General features: G+C 39.8%; 1 protein-coding gene across 5 annotated transcripts in view; it reads right to left on the bottom strand.

Moving 5' to 3' along the window:
* Positions 1-320: 320 nt before the first annotated feature.
* LPP (LIM domain containing preferred translocation partner in lipoma) overlaps positions 321-20,473 on the bottom strand; it is a 700,420-nt gene continuing 680,267 nt past the window's right edge. For all 5 annotated transcript variants that reach the window (XM_019946127.3, XM_073804014.1, XM_033855621.2 and 2 more), the window contains 2 exons: positions 17,111-17,231; positions 321-15,844 (listed from right to left, as the gene is read on the bottom strand). In XM_019946127.3, the coding sequence (XP_019801686.1) occupies positions 15,716-15,844; positions 17,111-17,231 (250 nt within the window). In that variant the 3' untranslated portion in view covers positions 321-15,715. The remainder of the gene's footprint in view (positions 15,845-17,110; positions 17,232-20,473) is intronic.

Here is a 20,473-nt window from a genome sequence, read left to right as displayed (position 1 = left end):
TCCATTTGCCGCCCCCCACCCCAGGAACTGATTTATTTGGATCCAACTTTAAAAGGGGAAAGTTCTTTACTTGAAAGTTTAAGACAAAGTGGTCAAGTCATTCCTGAACATATCTAACCTTAAGATCTTCTGTGCTAACAGTGGAGAAGAGTGGGTGCCTTCATTCTCTTGTTGGCATCATATTTGCTTTGAGAGACGTTCCCTTTCTCAGAGGACCATATGGAAAGCAAATGATGTAAAAAAATGAATCACAGTAAAAGAGGTTAGAAGAAAGGAGACAGGGATTATCCAACTCAAAAAGAATTCCACACACAGGCAAGTAAATGTAATAACTTTATTGGATTTCTAAATATAATAAAGTAGTTGCAATTCTTTTACAGAAAAAAAAGGAATATGATTTTCGTATTTATTCTTATAGAGCATTGGAAAAACATAATTGATAGGAAAAAATTGATAGAAGGTAAATAGAAACATGACTTAATATAGTTGGTAATGTATAAAAACAAAAGAAAATAACCCAAATCACTTGCTTATAACAGGTTTTATTCTCTTATTTTCATAAGGAACCACGAGGGCTATTTTGGATATGTCAGTGATGGTTCATGATGTAGTGGAGAGATGCAATTTGCTAAGAATAAAAAAGAGAAATCTGTATTTTGGGAATACCATGGCTCTGTATCATACATGTGAAAAAAGGCATATTCCCTATACATTTGTGTGTGTGTGTGTGTGTGTGTGTGTGTGTGTGTGTGTGTGTGGCTTTCCCTAAGTCAGAGAATGTTATTCAGACTCGCAGCTGATCATGATGGGTCTATGACTGTATTTAGTTAGTAAGAAGTTCTTGTTCTTCGACACATTTAGCACAGAGAAAACCTGGTTTCTCCCCCTTTTCCCTTGATCTGTCTACTTGTAAATACCATTTAACATTACATAAAACTCTCTCATAGTCACAATCAGATTGAAACCTGGAGCAAAGCCATCCTGTCTCTTTCCCAGTCCATCTTTTTTCTAAGGAGGAAAAACTCTGTAGTATCCCAATGCCCCTTTTGACATCACACAGAGATTGAACTCTTATCTAGTACTAACATCTGATTCTCTAAAAAAAGAAAATGACTAGTGTTGAAACTGAATAAAGTAAAAACAGAACAAGAAAATCACCAGGAAGAGTAGACAGTTTTAGTGAAGAGTATCACTTTCTCCAAGAAGACAAGTGGTCTCACAAAATGATAACTAAGGAAGGGTGGTCCACACTCTGGAAATTATGAAACCATGATCCGTTCCGCCCTCCTCCCTAGTTTAAGTAGTGGAGCCCCCTAGATAGAAAGCAGAATGGTGGCTGACTTCAAGGGCATGGGAAGCATCTTCTATTGCTTGTCCCCCTTTACTTCCATTTGGTGAAACTAGGTGGCATAGGAGACAACTTTGTGACCAAGAGGATGCCAAGAGCTTCCTTGGGGAAAGGCTAAATGGAGGTATCCTGCCTTCCCAAAGCAGAGGCAGAATCAAGTGAATGTGGAGCCAACTGACTTGGGAAGAGAGCGACTTGGCAAGTGTAATTTGCCAGCTGGTTGAGTCAGACGACACATTGAGAAAGATCTTTTTTGGAAGCACGTCCTCCCTTCAACCCTTTTCCTAAAATCGTGCATAGTCTACCTCTTCCTATTTGTCCAGAGCCTCTCCTACTGCCACACCTGGGTAAGAATCCAACTTTCTAGGCCGAGCTGCCGCTCCATCGACAATATCTACAGTTACAATGTCAGTGACAGAACCATGGAAACAAAAGCCATTAAATAACACGGGCTACTATTTTTAGGAGTCAAAGTAAAGATGCTCTAAGGATCTGGCAAGGGCCTTTGGCCCCCTGAGCCTCCAATTCTCAGAGCCAAGACTTTTCTTTAGTTTTCACTGATGTTAGCCTGAGAGATAAAAGGAGAAGCAACGTGCTGACATTCTAAGCTCACCAATGCTCAGTTTATAAAACACACATACGACACATATCCTAATACAGACCCTGGCTCATTAATTCCCTTAAACATTTTTTTCCCCTGACTAAATGTTCCAATTCCATAAAGCATAATATATTCCCTTGAAGTAGATACAGGAAACCTCAGCAACATGCCACCACCCAGTAGGATAAAAATATAAAGTGGCTGTATCAGCAAGGAATGCTCAGGGAATGTGCTTGCAGCCTGTTTCACGGTGCCACTTGGGAGGGGATATTGGAAACGAGGGACTTTCATTTGGCAAGGTTTCCTTATCTTAGCACCTACTCCTTTCGATGGTATGTTTTTGAAGGCTGCTCGGTATGACTCTGGGTACCGTGTGTACATACATATGTAGGAATAACGTCTATGTTTCTCAGAATAGGCACTTTTTTGAAGGCAGTAAATCTAAAAGTAAAGTTAACAGAGCCTATATTTAGTGCTCATCTTCTCACTTTGCTGATGTGTATGCTGAACAGAAGATCACAGATTTGAGTCAGTCTCGCAAAGAGGCCGGAGTTGGCAAATGGCTATATTCAGAGCTGGGGAAGTCTTGCCAACTCAACTGTAGCTGTTAAAAGGCAGACTTGGAGAAGGTGCAATCGTTTTTCTCAAAGGTGACAGCACAGAAGGAGAAAAGCCTGTGACAAAGCCATGAAATAAAAGCTGGTGTGTACGGCTCAGAGAAAATTACTATCCTCCGGCTCTGCATCTTCATGTCACGTCTACTTCATGGCACAGATTTGCAACCCGAAAGTTCTTTCTTTTCCCTTCCTTTTTTGGGGGGTGCATCTCATAATTGCACATATTCCCAGTAGAGAAAGAGACAGCCCCAAATCTGTTTAACTAATGATAAAGAATGATAAAGGTAAAGTTTAAAAGGCAAAACAAAACAAAAAAAGTAATTAATTGCATAGATACCAAGGCAAAAGTTCAATACTGCATCCTGCTGTGAAAGTTTTGCATTTAGTTTAAATTTTCACTGAAGGCACATTAAATCACATAATTTTATCCATGCTAAATAATCAGACAATCGATGCCATCTTTAATTCTATTTGCTTTTTCATGTGTCTCCTGAAAATTAATGAGGACTACTTCAGATTTTTTGGGGGGAAATATTCTGCCTTGTTTAATAAGAAATAATTCTTGGATAATTTGCTCATCAGCTTTCCCAAGAGAAAAAAAAATGGGTACTAAAAGGAAGAAAGTCATTTAAAAATGATTTTGCAACTAGTTAAATAGAAGCTAATGGCGGGTGACAAGATTTAGTTTCCAGGGTCCTAAATCTCTTTCATCAAGGATACACCTCAGTTCAGATATTTCAGTTAAGTAAGAAGGCTGGTACGGTTTATCCCAGTTTCAACTTGCTACCCAGTGAGGAAGGTCCAAGGCACTTTAACACTTTTTGGCAATTTTGCCCTGATATGTTAATGTAATGACATTCATCTAAAAACTAAAAGCAGAAGGCACATAGGGTGAGTAAAATGCAAACACTGCCCAAATATCAACTCACCTTTTACTGTTTGAAAGTTCAAATATGAGGCCATTCCTATTGTTGGCATTTAAATGATAAAATCCCTTTTCCTCTCAAAGTCTGTGTTTGAAGGAATGAAGCATGTTGGCAGATACATCACAACCTGGCTAACCTATTCACCTACTTCTGGTTTATAATCACTAAGTGATCATCAACTGTCACCCAAAGATAAAGAGAGATGAAAAGAAACTGGATTTTTTCCCTTTATATTTGTCTCCCAAGAAAGAAGAAAAATGGAGACATATATCCAGGAGAAGCTAGCTCTTCCCCTTGTGCACTTTCTAAACTAGCTCAGAAATGGACTGAAATAATTTGGTGAGGGAAGACATTCAGGCTTTAATATTTACTCCCTTGTGATGGGGGAAAAGGAGTCAAAAAAACAACTCATTCTTATGCCTCAGTAGGAAGCAAAGCAGGCACCGTACAAGGTGGCAACACAAATGCATCAAATAATAATCGCCCAAGAATGGTTCTTACCCTTTTCCCAACAGGTAGAAATCTAAAGAGCGCCTCAAGCAGCAGAGATAAATACCTTAGTCTCCACCCTCACCTCAAAGTGCTTTGGCATATTTTAAGAGATAAATGGATGCGTACAAAATTTAAATAGCTTCTCCTTTTCTTTTTTAGCAGTCACTAAAATGGGTCAGGTCTAGGAATTATTAGTTTCTTGGCCTGAAAAATCCAAGTGTTTTAAAATAAGATTTCCTTTTTGAAGGATCAGGCTTCTTGGAAGATGTCTGCGTGTGTGTGTGTGTGTGCGTGTGTGTGTAAGAGAGAGTGTGCGCCTGGGTGCAAGCACGTGCACGGATGAGCGTTTTGAGGACAACACAATTGTATTTTCCCTAAGCATGGGGGGTAATATTGTGTACAGTGGAGGAAGAAAAAAATGCATTCATAATTTCCTTTACGTTATGTAAAGATAAATCAGAGCTTGTGGCTTCCTTGATTTTTTTAAAGGGCTGCTTTTTCATATTCACAGCTTCACTGTCCTTTCATTCCCTCTAATAAGACACCACAGTTTCTACGCAAGTGAGTCTCGGCTCAGGCGTACTCACCCAGATAATTCTGATGAGTTCTCAGAATGCTGCTTCTGCTACTCCACTCCTGTAGTGGGGGTTATACCTGTTATTCTACGAGAAATCACTTTCCACTCTATCAGTCATCACATTAATCAAACCTCACGGCAAGATCAGCCACCTTTCCAGGGTCTAAATTGACATGTCAGCCAAGGAGACTCGCCTGCTGGCCCTGCCGGCCCTGCCTGTATTTCCCAGGTGTGAAGACTGGAAAGGGGTGAGAGGCCGTTTGTTATTTAACTTGGCCCTCATTAATCCCGGGGAATTCAGCAGAGGGATGATGAGACCAGCTTGATGGATGGAAGACTCTAGGGAGGGAAAATGCCTAGAAAGCTTATTAGATAAGCTCATTTTAAAGGTTCCCTGCAGTAGATTTAACTCAGATGAAGAAAGATATTTTTCAATCAGTGGACAGATTTTAACTTAAAGCCAAACAACTATAATGAGAAATGGGAGGAACTAAAAACCCAAGAGCACACATCAAAAGGCACAGCTTCCTGAGGGATGCAGCTCAAGAGAAGGCATGCCCAGTTGTTGAAATGCCACGTAGAGCAGGTTCTAGAATATACACGCAGGCTTCCAAGTACGTAGGCTGGAAACAACAGAGCACCAAACGCCTCAGGATAAGCACACACAAATCACAAAACGACCACAGCGGGGTATAAGCCCAGGCTATCAAGTAGCAAAAGCCAAGTCGCAGAACGGCAGTCAATCCCATAGCATTTGTTCACAGACATCTCAAGGTCAAGGTCGGTTGGCCGGCTCGGAAATGCCTGATGCTGTGACATATACTTGGTGGGCCTCGATAAATGTGAACTGAGAGAAGAATAGGCACTGTTTACCTACAGCAGTTCCTGCCTCTGTGGGGCATAAATCGTAGCCCACAGGAGAATCGTCCTAAGGGTCAAGTCACTTCTTTCTGCACGCCACTGGATTCTAAATGACATGGTCTTGGTTGATAAACGGAACCTCACAGTTCCAGAGAGTTTTTCAGTTAATGTAAAGTAAACCACGGTCTCTGGGGAAATTTGCTGCAGTGTACTTCAGTGCCACAGTGTTTGTTCTTAGCGGTGGCCCTTCCTCACCGGCTCCATCACACTGCCAATCAGAATACCTAGTAGTTTCCCACAAGATGACACAGAAAATGCATGCAAGCTCTAAATGGTCTCAAACACCACAGTACACACATGGCTCTGCCACCTGATAGCTGAGTAACCTATGTGAATTTCCTTGGATGCCCTCAAACAGGGGGCACGGTGGTCTGTGAGAAGCATACAGCGTGCTTGGAGGTATTTTGTGCCCTGAGAGCGGCCACTGGAGAGAGCACTGGACTTGCAAGACCTGGGTATGTCCCCAAATGTACCACTTACCAGCTCTATCACTTTTGGCAAGTCACTTAACAATTCTGAGCCTCAGCTTTCTCTTCTAGGATAGGGCTATTAATAACCTTCCTCCCAGGGCTGTTTTATGTGTGAAAGCAGTTTGTAAGCTCTCTTAGGAATTATTATTTCAGAGCTCAGAAAGCCACCTCCGAGTCCTGCCCAGGAGCCTGATGACAGGTTCTGCCGATAGGACTCTGGAATTTAAGGCTGGGGTGGAAGGGCTGCAAGCCTTGTCCTCCCGAAGACCAAGGAATGGTACTGACACTAAATAGTAACTCGGGACAATATGGAAAGAATATATACGTTTCTATGTAAAACCATGACATAATGTAACCTCCTTCCTTTCTCAAAGGACAACTGGCCAGAGGTGATGCATTTCAATAGAACCAGTATTTTCTGCTTTTGACGTTTTCCTTGTTAGAAGTGGAGATCGCACGCTGACATTTCCCAACATTTTAAGGTCATTATCAGCAGAATGAATAACAGGGGAGGGTTTCATGGGTTAGTTACTGGCGGAAGGCATGAAGCTATAGAACAACAGTCAGAACAGTTTGTCTTTTGAATAAGAAAGTAAAAACAGCAACCCCAAACTCATACTCTGAAACCTAACCCTCAGAAAACCCTTCAGACTATTTCTAAGGATGTTTAAAGGTTTTTATAATCTTCAGCTAAAAAAAAAATCAAAGTTTATTTTTTGTAAAGTAATGTGTTGCCAAAAGCAAAATATGTTTGGAAGGAAAACAGAGGGAGGAAGCGACACTTTATTATGTACTAAAGATGAATTTTGTGTGGCACCAAGGAGCACCTAAGCCCAAAAGGCTGTTTCTGGGAGCTTGGAACAAAGCATGATGGAGGAAATGGAAGAGCTTAAGAAGTAATGAGCTCCTTGATGCAGGTGACGCTAAGCAGAGTCTGGATTATCACTTAGCAAGAAATCTATAAGGGAATTTTAACACCAAGTGGAATAGATGAATGTGGAGTCCTTTCCAACTGTGGACCTAGAAGTAATAGGAAAATAGAGGTGTCCTGCTCATCGCCTTGTGGGCTCAAAAGATAGGGGTGTTTGGTGCAAGAGTGGAGTACAGAGCTATGAGCCAATGCAAATGTGCATTTTGTATGTTATCAAAACAGATTCCTGTTGATACTCTATGGGTTGGATTATAATTTGACAACGTATCCCATCTTACGTTTACATAGAGATGAAAAAGCAAATTGAATCAATCTTGCTCTATGCTTTTCCCTTCTCACCGACCTTGAGTATCTGGAAGCGTTTTCTCCTGTGAAGGACATTCCGGAATCTGTGATCCTTAAAGCAGAAGGTCTTCTCTGAACATAACCTATGCTCTCCTTTTGTTTCTGGTGCCGTCAGTATTCTTCTCTAAACTTCTAAATCAAGCCAATGAACCAAGATTCCTTAACAAAGTTCACTCTTCCATGAAGCCTTACTGATACCAATGGGGAGAATTACTTTTCCTGAAGCTATATTCCTTCCTGTGGAGTGCAGACTGAACCTATTTGATTTTACTGCAGTTAGCTTCAATCAGAGTTACTTAGGGGCTGATTCCCTTAAAGTGATTATTACATTGAGGAGATGAGTAAGGGGTAAAGATGTTAGAAAGACAAAAGGATAGAGAAAACACGGACTCCTAAGGGTAGTTCTTAACTGATCAAGTAGGGAAGCTGCTCACTTGGTCTAGAGTGCAACATCTATAGGTACTAACATTTGAGCCCAGAAGAATGAAAGCAAGCCTCAAAAGCCAACCAGCCAGAAATATTTATGTGGAGCCGATAAAGAGCCCAGGACTCTTTTTGTGTATTCAGTATGGGAACGTGGACAAGAAATGTCTTATTCTTGAGAAGACAAGAACAAAGGGAAAGGGCTGAAGAGAATTCATGAACATTGACCAAGAAGTGGGAGTCTTATGGATGACATATATACTAACTAGCTCACTTCCTCCTCTGACTTTTTGGTAACCACAAAAACAGTAAAGGACATAGTGTAAGAGGGCTGTTTTGCACACATGGGAGATCTATCCTCATCAAGCTTTCACTCTCCTGGGTCTGAGTCCTTGGGGGAAGTTTCCACATCGAATATCAGTTTCCTTTGGATGCTTCCAATTCCACTTACTTTCAACCCTGAAGAAAGTGTTTTTACCTAGCCTGACCCAAAGTGCTGGCCCCATTTCACCAAGTAGATTGAAACAAAATTAGAAAATATTGTTGGGTCCAACTGTTCAAAGGAGAAGCAAGAGGGTGATTGGACTTGATACCATGTCAATCAATGAGGAAAAGTTGAAAGAGTCAGTGACATCTGACCTAGAGGCAACAATTTAGACATTAGACTTCTTGTGCATAGCTCCAGAGCCAGAGTTTTGTTTAACACGGAAGAACTTTTGTAGAAAAAAGCTGCCCCAATGGTAGAAGGGACTGCCATGACTACTACTACATACTAGCCAGCTCTAAGAAGATGTGAAATGGGGACTTGTCAGGAAAATAACGGGAGATTCAGATCCTTAAAGGACGCATGATTTGTCTAGGAACAGCACTGGGGCTTGGGGTCAGCTATAGCCCTCTACACTGGGGTAGAACACAAGATGACATAATGAAACCTGTCTCAGTCTTGGTAGATCATTCTATTCCTGGGGTTGAACACTGAATTTAGAAGCTATGTTCAGTACCAAGTTGATTGCATTTGTGGGTCATTTAATAAAGACTCCTATTTGGGCCTATTAGGTAAATGTCTAACAGAGTTAGATGCATGATGTTTTCTCTTGCCCATAAGTGAATAAGTGTCCTGGAAGAAGTAGCAAGCACACAGTAGGGAAGGATTAATGTAACCATCTTAAGGTATTACAAAAGAATTAGCTATCGGTTTCCCTCATCTTTCTGGTATACATAACATTTTGCTTGTAGAATCCTACAAAATCTGTGCTTATAACAAGGGCTAGGATAAGAGATATTTATTAGTGTGCTTAGAAACTGCTGTAAATTAAGTAACAATCAGGAATAAAGGGCGAAGATTTTAGTAATTTTTTTTTTTTGGTAACTTCACAGGAGAAAAGTCAATGAGTTTAATAAAATGCATCTTCCACACAACTTCCCACAAGATAAGCCCCACGCATGTTGGATAACAAAATTATAGAGTCTACAATTTTTTGCACAGGGTCCAGGAAAATAAAAGAGGTAAAGGAGTAAGTGTCTTTCCTTTCTATATTGAAGGAAAAATGTGCCATTTTATATTTCTTCTTTGAACTTAGTAAGCTAAAGTTAGTTTTCTGTGCTTGTAACTAAAAAGGAAAAAGGCAGTACAAATCAACTCTAGCGTGGCTGTTTAGGCAGGGCCGTACAGGACGTGGATGACTGGATTTGAACAAGAGGCCCACAGACCAAAACAACGCCTGCTTACCGTGCTCACCAAGTAAGTACATCAGAAGGGATGAAATATTGAATGTGTGAAAATAGAAACCTCTAACCTTCAGAGATGCTTAGGGCGTAGTACAGCTTAACTAAGACTACGTAAGAATATGCATTGCCATCTGTCACAAAGAGAATGAGCTATGGCCCTCTCACAGAGGGATGAAATGACATGTATTGTAACAGTCTCGTGGGCTTCCCTGGTGGCGCAGTGGTTGAGAGTCCGCCTGCCGACGCAGGGAACATGGGTTCGTGCCCAGGTCCGGGAAGATCCCACATGCCGCGGAGCGGCTGGGCCCGTGAGCCATAGCCGCTGAGCCTGCGCTTCGGGAGCCTGTGCTCCGCAACTGGAGAGGCCACAACAGTGAGAGGCCCGCGTACCAAAAAAAAAAAAAAGTCTCGTGTAGTTACGGCCATGCCATGGGGCTGAGAAGCAGCTCCCATTTTAATTCTCTCCTGACAAGGGAAAAATACATGGTTAGCCACAGTGATTTTTAAACACCTCATAAACTTGGAAATATAAATATTTTACTTGTTTAAAAAACTACAATTGCCAATCCTTAAAACCCCTATGAAAATTCTGAGTTACACGGTACAAGAATCTTATTGTTTAAATTGTGACCTGCCCCTTCTCTCAAATTCCTCCTTCCCCGCCAAAGCCCTCTCTTCTTGGAGACAGGTAAAAAAAAAAAAAAAAACTAAAAAAACCCAAAAAAAAAACCCCCCAAAACCTCTGCCTGTTTATCAAAACAACACATTCACTGAGACTATCATTAATTCTCGGCCAATTCATTTGTGTATTGAATTACGTATGTATTAGTTATGCTTTTAGTTTCCTCATCTGTGACCCTACTAAAAAGGAAAATCAAGATCAACTTGTAGAAAACAGAAGGGCAGAAACCCAAAATAGAAATACAGTCCTAGAATTATAAGCTTTTCCTAAACAAATTTATAAAAAATGGATACAGAAGGCATGTTTTGATCAGTATTAGCCAGAGTTTAAAAGAATCTCAGACTCATTTTAAGACAATGTTTTACCGAAAGACCCAGATTGTTCTTCTCAGGTTGCTTTTTATAAACAGACTACAGGTCTGTAATCCGTGCTTCAGGAAAAACTCTGTTACTGACCTACTCCCTGCAAAATACTGTGATTCAAGTATTAGGGTTTAATATTACTGTCATGGGAAAAATGCTGATATGTGTAAAAATTCCAGAAGAATAATAGCTTTCCCCTGCCATAAGGAAAACTCTCAAGTTTCACTGATCTAAAATAACATGCCACCACTTAAAAATATGATTGTTTTCTTGGTCAAAATGCTTTGGATTAAAAAAAAATCTCAACCTAGTCTTAGAAAGATCACTTTGCCTATAGCTGAGAAAAGTAGGCCAGTCATAAAGGAATTTGCCAAGAACTCTGTGATCTGAGTCCCTGATGAAAACTCATTAAAATAAAACTGAAAGACTCTATTATCTCACCTCACTTTATGAATAAACACAATCTGGAAAAACAGGCACTTTTAAAGAAAGAATTGATGGATGACACATATATTTTGCGGCACAATTCTTCCTTTAATATGATCATAATTCCATATGGCTTGTAATGCATTGATTTAACTTATTTATGAAAAGTCCAAGCACGATAACATTAATGAGTAGGAATGGGAAGGAATAAGAAGGGAGACAAGGCAGGGGTGGGGGTGGGGGGGAGAGAGAGAGAGAGAGAGAGAGAGAGAGAGAGAGAGAGAGAGAGAGAGAGAGAGAGAGAGAGAGAGAGAGAGGAAGAACTCTCACCACGCCACACAGCTTTAATCAGATCACTTTTTAAAGGTTGAACTATAAGTGAACTAAACAACAGCTTCACGAGAAAAGTTATCTGTCAAGGAAATAACTTGACCTGAAGTGTTCATGATTGCACCATAATAATGACTCAGAACCAAGATCCTCAACTTGTTCTGTACACTATTAAATTAAAAAAAAAAAAACAAAAAAATTGTGGCAATTAAAAAAAAAGTGGACATGCTGAATAGGTGTTAAAGGCTCAAGTGGAAGTCTTTCTTCACTATCTAACTAAAACGCGAGTAAGACCACTAAGTCACTAACAACACCCAAGACATCACCTCGTGGCATAAGAATGTTTACCTAATTTAGGAATCCGTAAGGTACTTCTAAGAGATGGTGAGAACAGAAATACTGTTAGAATACATTAAGATGAAGAGTTGAGATTTCTCTGGATTTTGACTTTTTGATGAGTATATCTTGGAGATTTGGGGATGGTTATTTAAGTGACAGACTCTTCAGTGGAGCATTCAGAGTAGTGTAAAGATTCTTTAAAAATAAGGCACAAATCCATGTTGCTCTCTGATTGTCTCCCATGAAAGTGCACCAAAAGAGCGATCTCAGGAAATGAACTTGAGGCACATTTTGCAGAGGTATATCTTTTCCAGCCTCCTGGTTTCCTACAGATGGCTAAAGCATGGTATGGAACATGCTGTCATATTTCATTCATAACACACATGTACTGTAGCTCTAGGCAACAGATGGACAATCGCTTGTTTAAACTACAAATGTGAAATACTAAGGTAGAATAGCAATATTTCTAGAAATGTATATGGAAAAAAAGCCTTTCCAAGCCAAGAGGAATGGTGAGAGGCTGTGAGGTTACATCAGTGTTTCCCTGATCTCCCTGGCAGCTGCTATAACTTCCCCAACACCCTGCAAAACTTGATAATGGAGGGATCAAGGGGCAGCCGACACAGATTTGACAAGAGAAGCCCCAAACATATCAAATAGAAATAACACTGTTACTCCTGGCTGGTTCACATTAATAGGATTTTTACTAACTAGGAAAACTGTTGGAAGTTGTGTTTTCAGAGTCCTGTCTATATTCCATAAACCCTGTACTATAGCCCCATGGTAAAATGCTCTTCTTTTCCCCCTGGGACCCAAATATAACACACTTGAGAGTGTTATATGCTTGAAACATCATCACAAACATCTCTGCAGAATCTTTCATAGTGAGAAAACAATTATACTGTTGATATCTCCACTGTATTAATCGGCATAGACTCAATGTAGTAATTTTGATCAGAGAAGTTGCTCTTACAGAAACAATTTGTTAATGAAAGAAAAAAGAACCCACATCTTTGAGCTGCAGACATGTTCAGGATCTCAAAGTCTTGATGTGCTTTTCTGGGACACATGACTTATTTTTGAGTTTTAAAGGCCGATTTATTTGCAGATGAGACTCCACACTGAGTTGCCATGAGCTGGAGATCCAGGCAATGGAGAAATCTAACTATGAAACGGTCTGCAGAGCCCAAGACACAGTGGGTTTCTTTTTCCTTTTCCATGTCTCTCATGTTACATAAAATTACCAAATATTTGTGTTCTTGACAATTTTTTTTAAAGCCAGTATATTTTTAGTATAGTTTTACAAACTTTCTCTTATAGACTCTATGATTCTTTTCTATTACTTATGTATTTAAATGATTAACAATCAAGACAATATATCAAAAGACAGTAGAATTATAATCCTTAAGGTATTAGATCTTTATATCTCTGTTATAGGCAAAATTTCACGTAGCTAAAACAGTAAAACGTGATTTGGCATTGCTGACACCAAATGATTAAGAGAAGATAAGAAAGCAATATAAATCATATATTTAAGAAATCCTGAAATAAAATATTTTAGGATCCTTTCCTTATTATACCTTGTGAAAGAAAAAAAAATCTAAATCTAAATATCTATATATGTAGGTGTGCACATTCATTATTATAAAAGTATGATAAGTCTATATTAAAAAGAGATTTACTTTAAAAATCTTTGGTAAAGATACTCTGAGGTTATGTGATAAAAATGCACTATAAAGGTTGTAAGCAAGCAGTATTCTGGCAATGCCACAGTGAGGGGTCTGTGAAAGCATTTTTTTATTACTCTCTCTCTCTCTTTTTTTTTTTTTTGCATGTAAACATTCAGTTACATAAGGACTTAAATGTAACAAACAAGTAGAATGTTATTGCATTTTTATAGTATAAATAGTTCATAAATTCTCCCTCCTTTGGCAAAATTCATACTAACAGGACTGCACTTCAAGAGATAAAATCTATCTCTCAATAAACTGGGCTCTTTGCTTTTGACCAAAAGACAATTTCCCCCCAAGTATTTCATAGAAAACAAGTTACTGAAACAATTCAAGCAGATTATATTATCATTATCACCTCAATTGTCTAATAGTCAGTATTCTTTGAGATCATCCGCATGGTCTGGCCTTTCATTTGGGAGACAGAAATTCAGAGATACAGTTGCCACGGTATCCTAAAATTCATATGCTGCCCGAAGCGGACCCCTCGTATTTCACATTATGAGAAATGTGAGATCAAGGATAAGGGCAGCAAGGTAAGGAAAGGACAGTCAAGGGTCAAAGGACCCTTTGAAAAGCTGTAACTGTGGTGGTTCTAAAACAAAACCGTTTGGGGACCAAAGCAAATGAGCCACAGATTAACTCAGAAGAGCTATAAGCTTAAGAACTTCTTACAGAAAAAAAAAAAAATCAACCACCTTTATGATTATTCCTACTAAAGTAAAATAAATTTAACTGGGACTCCTGAGGCCTGGGCTGCAATTCAAAACACGCACAATTTTTCATTTCTGACTGTTAAAATTAAAAATTAGAAACAAAAGTCAGACTAGAAAACTTTGTCACTTTCTAATCATGAAAAAATACCTGTGGAATCAGGGAAGGGTATACAGGGGAATGTAGCTATATTTGTTATATTGGATTTCTTAAACTGGGTGGCACAGAGATTCATTATATTATTATTTATACTTTTGTTTATATTTAAAGTACTTCATAATTTAAAAGTATATACTTGTGAAAAATTTGAAGAAAGTTTTAACTAATCTTAATCCAAGATACTTAATTAGTTTACAAAACGGTAACCTGCTACTAAGAGAAGTGTCCTTCCTTAAAAGAAACATGTTAAAACGTAATAAAGTATATGCGGTCCTGGAGCTGGCAAGTAAGCATTTCACTGCCCAATAAGAGTTTGAATAAAGATTCTAGGCAGAGACTGCATATTTTTAGCTCAAAAAGGCAATTTTTTTTCAGTGATTGTCTTTGAAAGTGTGGTGTAAATGTCACATCGATGATATGAAAATGTCTTCTGCAGTATGTAATTTGAGTTGCAGAAGGATTATAAGAATAATGAGACTGTGGTTTCACAATCTTTTCAAGCTTTCCTGTCTTTTTAAAGTAAACTACACAAAACTAACACAATTTTATGTGCCCTGATTTGCAACTGTCAGGCAAAAAGGACCTGGGCCTGGAAAAAAAAATTTTTAAACTGCTCTTTATAGCTATTTTCCTCTAGAGAAAAAGTCAATTTTGGTACTTGTGTTTGGATATTTAAAAAAAAAAAAAAGGCAATATTTCTGACATGAAAAGCAGAACAGTATTGGAAATGTTATATTCTAGAGAAAACCAAGTTTGTCCATATTATTATGTCCAGGTAGCATGGAAAAGGAAAATCTTAAGATAATATTTTGGGGTAATAATGAGTTTTTCAAATATAACCCCAAAATGCTTTATCCAGCATACCCTATCTGTAATTTCTTTAGAAAAATATTGAAGTTTGGTTCTCTCTCACCAGTATCTGTTTTCAAATGAGCCCCAAACACTGGTCATTATAGATTTTGAATTAGGATGGCTGCAAATTCAACGAGGGCTTCTTTTAACCTATGTAATTTACAGCTTAAATTCTTCATAGCCTGACATATAATTGTGCATTTTTTTTCCCCAAGGGACACGACTAGTTTAGAGCAACAGAAAGAACTATTTTTCAACACACAGAAAAAGAATGGCTATCTTTTATGCTCACTGGCAATGTGGAAGTGATAGGATGGAGCCTTCAAGCCTAAAAGCACCTGTGAGTTGGCAAACTCACCCAGGAAAAGCTGTGTGACAGCAAATACCACACTAAAAAAAGCCATTCAACCAGATGAAAAGTGAGACAAACATAGGGATTAAAAGTTAAAGGAATGCAGAAGTGAATGGGATGGAGCATAATCCGTGCAAAAATGTGCAAGTCCTTGGGAACAAAGGCCCATCAAGGTCCTACATGATTAAATGTGAAATGTGTATTTGGTGAGAACTTTAAAACATCTCATACTCTATGTGTTTCTAAAGGAAGGTTAATAGTGGATGAAGTAGAGACCATCCCATAGCTTGATTGCCTTTCCTCTCTTTTCCTATTTCTCTTCTTATATTTTTTTTCTTGTGTTTCATCCTTCTCAGAGCCACCAACTAACCGCTAAATAGGTGACTGGATTTAAAGGTCAGTGCTAGCCTTGGCGGTCAACACCCTGATGCGGGCAGAGTTGCAGGTCTTGCAGAGGATGTGTCCATCCAAAGGGTAGCAGCCTTGGTTATCTCCTTCAGACAGGAGACCACCACAATCCTGGAAGAAGGAAGACAGATGGAAAGGATATCAGTGAAAATGGAAACAAATTCCTTTGCTTTCCATTCAAGGCTTCCATAATGAGGCCAACTACTACCTTTCCTCTTCATACACCGCCAGCCCCTTCAACTCCTTCTGCAGGATATAACATGGTATGCCTTGCATTAAGCTTAAGTAGAGACTGGGGACATCAATACGAACAGGGTGAAATGACCCTCCTGAGATCACTTAATGGGAAATACAGGTACAGGAAAAGAAGAACCTGAGGGTCTAGGCTCCCAACTAGTAGTTTTGCTCCCCTCACCCAAACAACGAGAACAAGCACAAGAGAAAATAAAACAAGAATAGATCCCGAATCATTAATTCATCTTTGCCATTTATCATTAATTTAAGGATCTCTCAAAAGTAATATACAGGTGCAGGGACAGAATCTCCTGGTAACTCCAGGGCAGAAGCTAAGTTGTAGAGTGACTCCTGCTAAGCAGAAGGGCCACCAACGGGCTCTACTTACTTATTCCAACTTTAGAAAGAAAATAAAATCTTAAGGTTTGGGGGCAGGGGGTAGAGGGAAATGACCTGCTGTACTTTCTAAAGGATACAGCACGGAGGAGAGGACACCGTTTCTCTTTAGTCATAAAACCTAGTGTAAAAGCTGGAAGTCTTTTATTCTCTTTGCTCATGTGAAGGCCAGAGAGAGGCACGTAGGGCCAAACAGAGCACACTGCATGAAACAGGTGGTCGTTACAGCTCAGGCGGTGAATGGAATGACTGCAGTCCTGGAGAGCAGGGGCCACCCTGCCAGCCCCACCAGCCTGTGTCTTGGGAAAATCTCCTCGTGGGACTAGAAGAGCCAATCTCACGAGGATGTGGTAATAAAAGAAGTTCATACTATCTCTCGCAGACAGCTAATGCGAACTGCTGCACTCAGGAGAGCTAGTAGCAAACAAGAAAAGCGCTTTCAAAGAGGGGCTCTGGGTAAGTCATAGGACGATAAGAAAATGGTTTAAAATCATTCTCTGAATGATTTTATACCTTTTCATACCCAGATTAGAGGAGAAAGACTTGCTGCCCTTTGCTGTATAAATGAAGACATGGCCCTCGGCCAAGAGGCTCCCTTGTCACTTCCAGCCTGGGTTACAGGCCTCTTGTAAAACACAAGTCCCATGAACACAGGCACTAGGGGCTCCCCCAGATTTAATAATTGCTGTATTTATGAAAATCCGGCTCTAGTGGGCCTGGCAGGGTGAGGGGGCACTGACCACAGACCTCACACCGGTAGCAGTGAACATGGAAATCGCGATCCAGAGCCACAATCCGGACAGTCTCTTCCTGGCCGGGGGCTGGCATGATAGGCTCCTTGCACACAGAGCAGCGGGGGGCAAACTTCCTGAAAACGGAGAGAGAGTTCTGGTTAGATACTGAGCATGGACACTGGCAAAAAGATGAGACTTGGAGGTGAAAAGAAAAGGTATAAACCAAGAGCCAGGACACCTGGTCTGCTGTCTTGTGTGACCCTGAGCAAAAGTCACCTTCCTTGAGCCGGCTTCCTCAGCTTAAAATAAGGGTGACTGTTGAGGTCCTTCTAGATGATAAATACCATGATATCTGGTGAGGTAGGGGAGTGAGTGTGTGAACTGCTTCTGCATGAAGAGCTACCGTGGCGTGGGATTCACCTGTGGAGAGATCGCAAACCCAAACCCTGGGCTTGGGCAGCTCAGCCAGAGAGGCAAGGAGGCCCCTACTTGTTTCTGACTTTTGCTTCTAGACTTTTGTATGTGCTCCCCAGGCCCTACCCAAGTATCCTGAGGTTGGTAACTTTGCCTCATTCCCAGTTATTAAGCCTCTTCTTTGAAATGTGTCTTGAATTCTAGGAATGAACACAAGAAACCTCAAATACGTATCTTTTCAAAGCAGCAGAGGTTAGCGAGTTTAAATACTCTTTATACCAAACTTCCTATGGCCAAATCTGCAATTCCTATATTTTGGTTGTGTTAAACTTTTGTTTAAAAAGAAAAAATTACAAAGCTGTCCAGTTCTCTATTCTTCAAAGGATTTTAGAACTTCCAAAGGGTATGTGTATATGAATATACCACCCAACACACACACACACACACACACACACACACACATATACACATATGTTTTTGAGGTTAACTCTTGGTGAGGAATTTTAATATTTCCTAATCTCTTAATATTCCTTAATATGACCAATGGCCGTAACATTTTTTTTTCTCGTAACAGATTAATAGGCTGCAAATATAGGCTGTGCACCCATATGTATCTTCTGGAAATTAGGTGTTGTCTTTATGAAGGTGTGAAATGAGACGTGATTTGAAACGGACATGGATAAGAACTGAAAAGATTACAAAAGAAAGACTGAGCAGCTCAGTTTGACTGAGCAGCTCAGTAATGGTTTTAAGATTAATGATGTTAAAATTTATCTATTTGTAGAGAGACTTAAAAAGAAATAATGATAGTAATCTAACTCTTTGCAGAGCACTTTATGGTTGTCAAGGCATCTTTACATACATTATACTCTATATGTACATATTAATTTTCCTAGCAGCACCCAAAAGGCATCTGTATGGCTGCAATCTAAATAAATATGAATTAAGCAGCAGATCAATTGATTGCTATGAAAGAAAAATTTAAAGGATCATGGTACAATTGCGGCAGTAATCAGAGTTGTTATAATTGGTATTTTATGCAAGAAGTTCATACTCAGTGGCAAAAAAAATTGCTTTGGACTACTTGATTATTTTTGAATCTGGGTCATCAGTAGTGAAATAAGCAGCCTTCTGGAATCAGCTGCAAAATTTCCTTCCCCAAACCCAATGGGACTGTAAAGTCTGTGAGGTCAGAAGTGTGTCTTGCCTATCACTTTATCTGTGAGTCTTCCCCAATGTCCCCAAGTAGGATTACTAACTCCTTGAGGATAAAATATCTTTCACTGAAATTGCCTATTTTAGCAGTAATTATCTGCATATCTTTGGAGACCTCAAAACTGTGAGCTTCCAAAGGCCAGGATTTGCTCTATTTCTGAGTTTCTAGAAATAACTAGTGTGGCTGGTGCAGAAGGTAGAAAGTCAGGCAATATCTAATGGAATGAAGTATTTGCCACATTTCGCATAAAAAGATGTTGCTCAGGCCTTTATGTTTCATCTCAAGGTTCCTCTCTGGAAAGGCACAGACTGTATTCTTGCTGAGTAATGATTTCTTCTTACCAATTGGCCTCATTTCTATGATGGGAAAAGGCAAAGTGAAGAGACAGGAAGTGATTTCCACCGTCCCCACTGTGTTCCTTGGCCGGCATTTGGAGGATTGTTAAAAATCCCAGGTGGTCTATTTCAAGGCTCAGCTCACTAAGCAGACGATAATAATAAAATTAATTTGATACAAACACTTCTGATGGTTAAAATTGTGTGCTTATTATTGCGCCAAGCCTTGTTAAGCACTCTATACCCTGAGCCTTATTTTTTACTCATAGCAAACATTATTAAGAAATACTTTTATCATTGCTGCCTTATAGCCATGGGAGCCAAAGCTCAGAGAGGGATGATCTTAATCATTGGGTCCTGGCACATTTCTGGCAATCCACAAATGGATGCTGAGTAAACAAATAAATGGATGCATGTAACATCCCTGATAAGAAAGCACAGATAGTGGAATAAAGACTCCACACAGTGAAAGGGTCAGTTAAATCAATCTGCTTTTCTGAGCTCACTGTCCTGGCACTGGGAATACAGAAATAAACTCAAACTCCAGCAATCACACTGGTGAGGGAGTTCTATATATTTCTACATTTGTTCTATTAACATATATACGTATCCTACCATATTGCAAAAATGATTTAAGGGGGTTACTGTAAAATAGCGTGTGTGCGTGCGTGTGTGTGTGTGTGTATTCTTTTTTACTAATCAGGCTATGTAAAGTGCTATCTATAGTGAATTTACAAAACTATAAAACATAGAGAAGGAGATATAAATTCAAACATGGGTTTAGGGAGCGTTTGAGATCAGAGGAGGATTATTAGAGTAGATGATAATTGAGTTGGGCCTTGAAAGATGGCCATTTAGGTGAAATGGAAAGTAAGTCTGTGTGTGTGTGTGTGTGTGTGTGTGTGTGTGTGTGTGTGTGTGTTTTGGGGGTGAGGGTGCGATACAGGCAGTCTGCCAGGTAACTAGTTTGAGCAGTCATCTGAAATGACATATGGGAAAGGGTTTCTGCCTAATAGGATGGAGGATTTGGGCCAACCCTGACTGATGGCAGTTATGGAGGGGACAGCCCATAAGCAAGGCTTTAAAAATAGCACTTCAAAAGCTTGTTACTCAGAGTGCAGTCCAAGACCACCTGGGACCTTGTCAGAAAGGCAGAATCTTAGGCACTCCCACCCCAGACCTCCTGAACTAAAATCTGCAGTCTAACAAGATCGCTAGGTGACTTGTAAGCCCACTGAAGTTTGGGAAGCACCAGTTTAAAGGACGGGTTTCTAAGCAGGAGAGATAAATCCCTTCTCCTGGGCCTCGTGCATCTCACCATAGCTTCTATTCGCAGGCTGTTCTAGTTTCAGCCAAGCGGATCGAGAGCCTTTCTTCACTCTGGGCCCTTCGTTATTGCCTAAGTTGTTCC

The sequence above is a fragment of the Tursiops truncatus genome, chromosome 4 (genome assembly GCF_011762595.2).
Source record: "Tursiops truncatus isolate mTurTru1 chromosome 4, mTurTru1.mat.Y, whole genome shotgun sequence".
Classification (NCBI taxonomy): domain Eukaryota; kingdom Metazoa; phylum Chordata; class Mammalia; order Artiodactyla; family Delphinidae; genus Tursiops; species Tursiops truncatus.
This window is presented reverse-complemented; position numbering and strand designations above follow the sequence as displayed.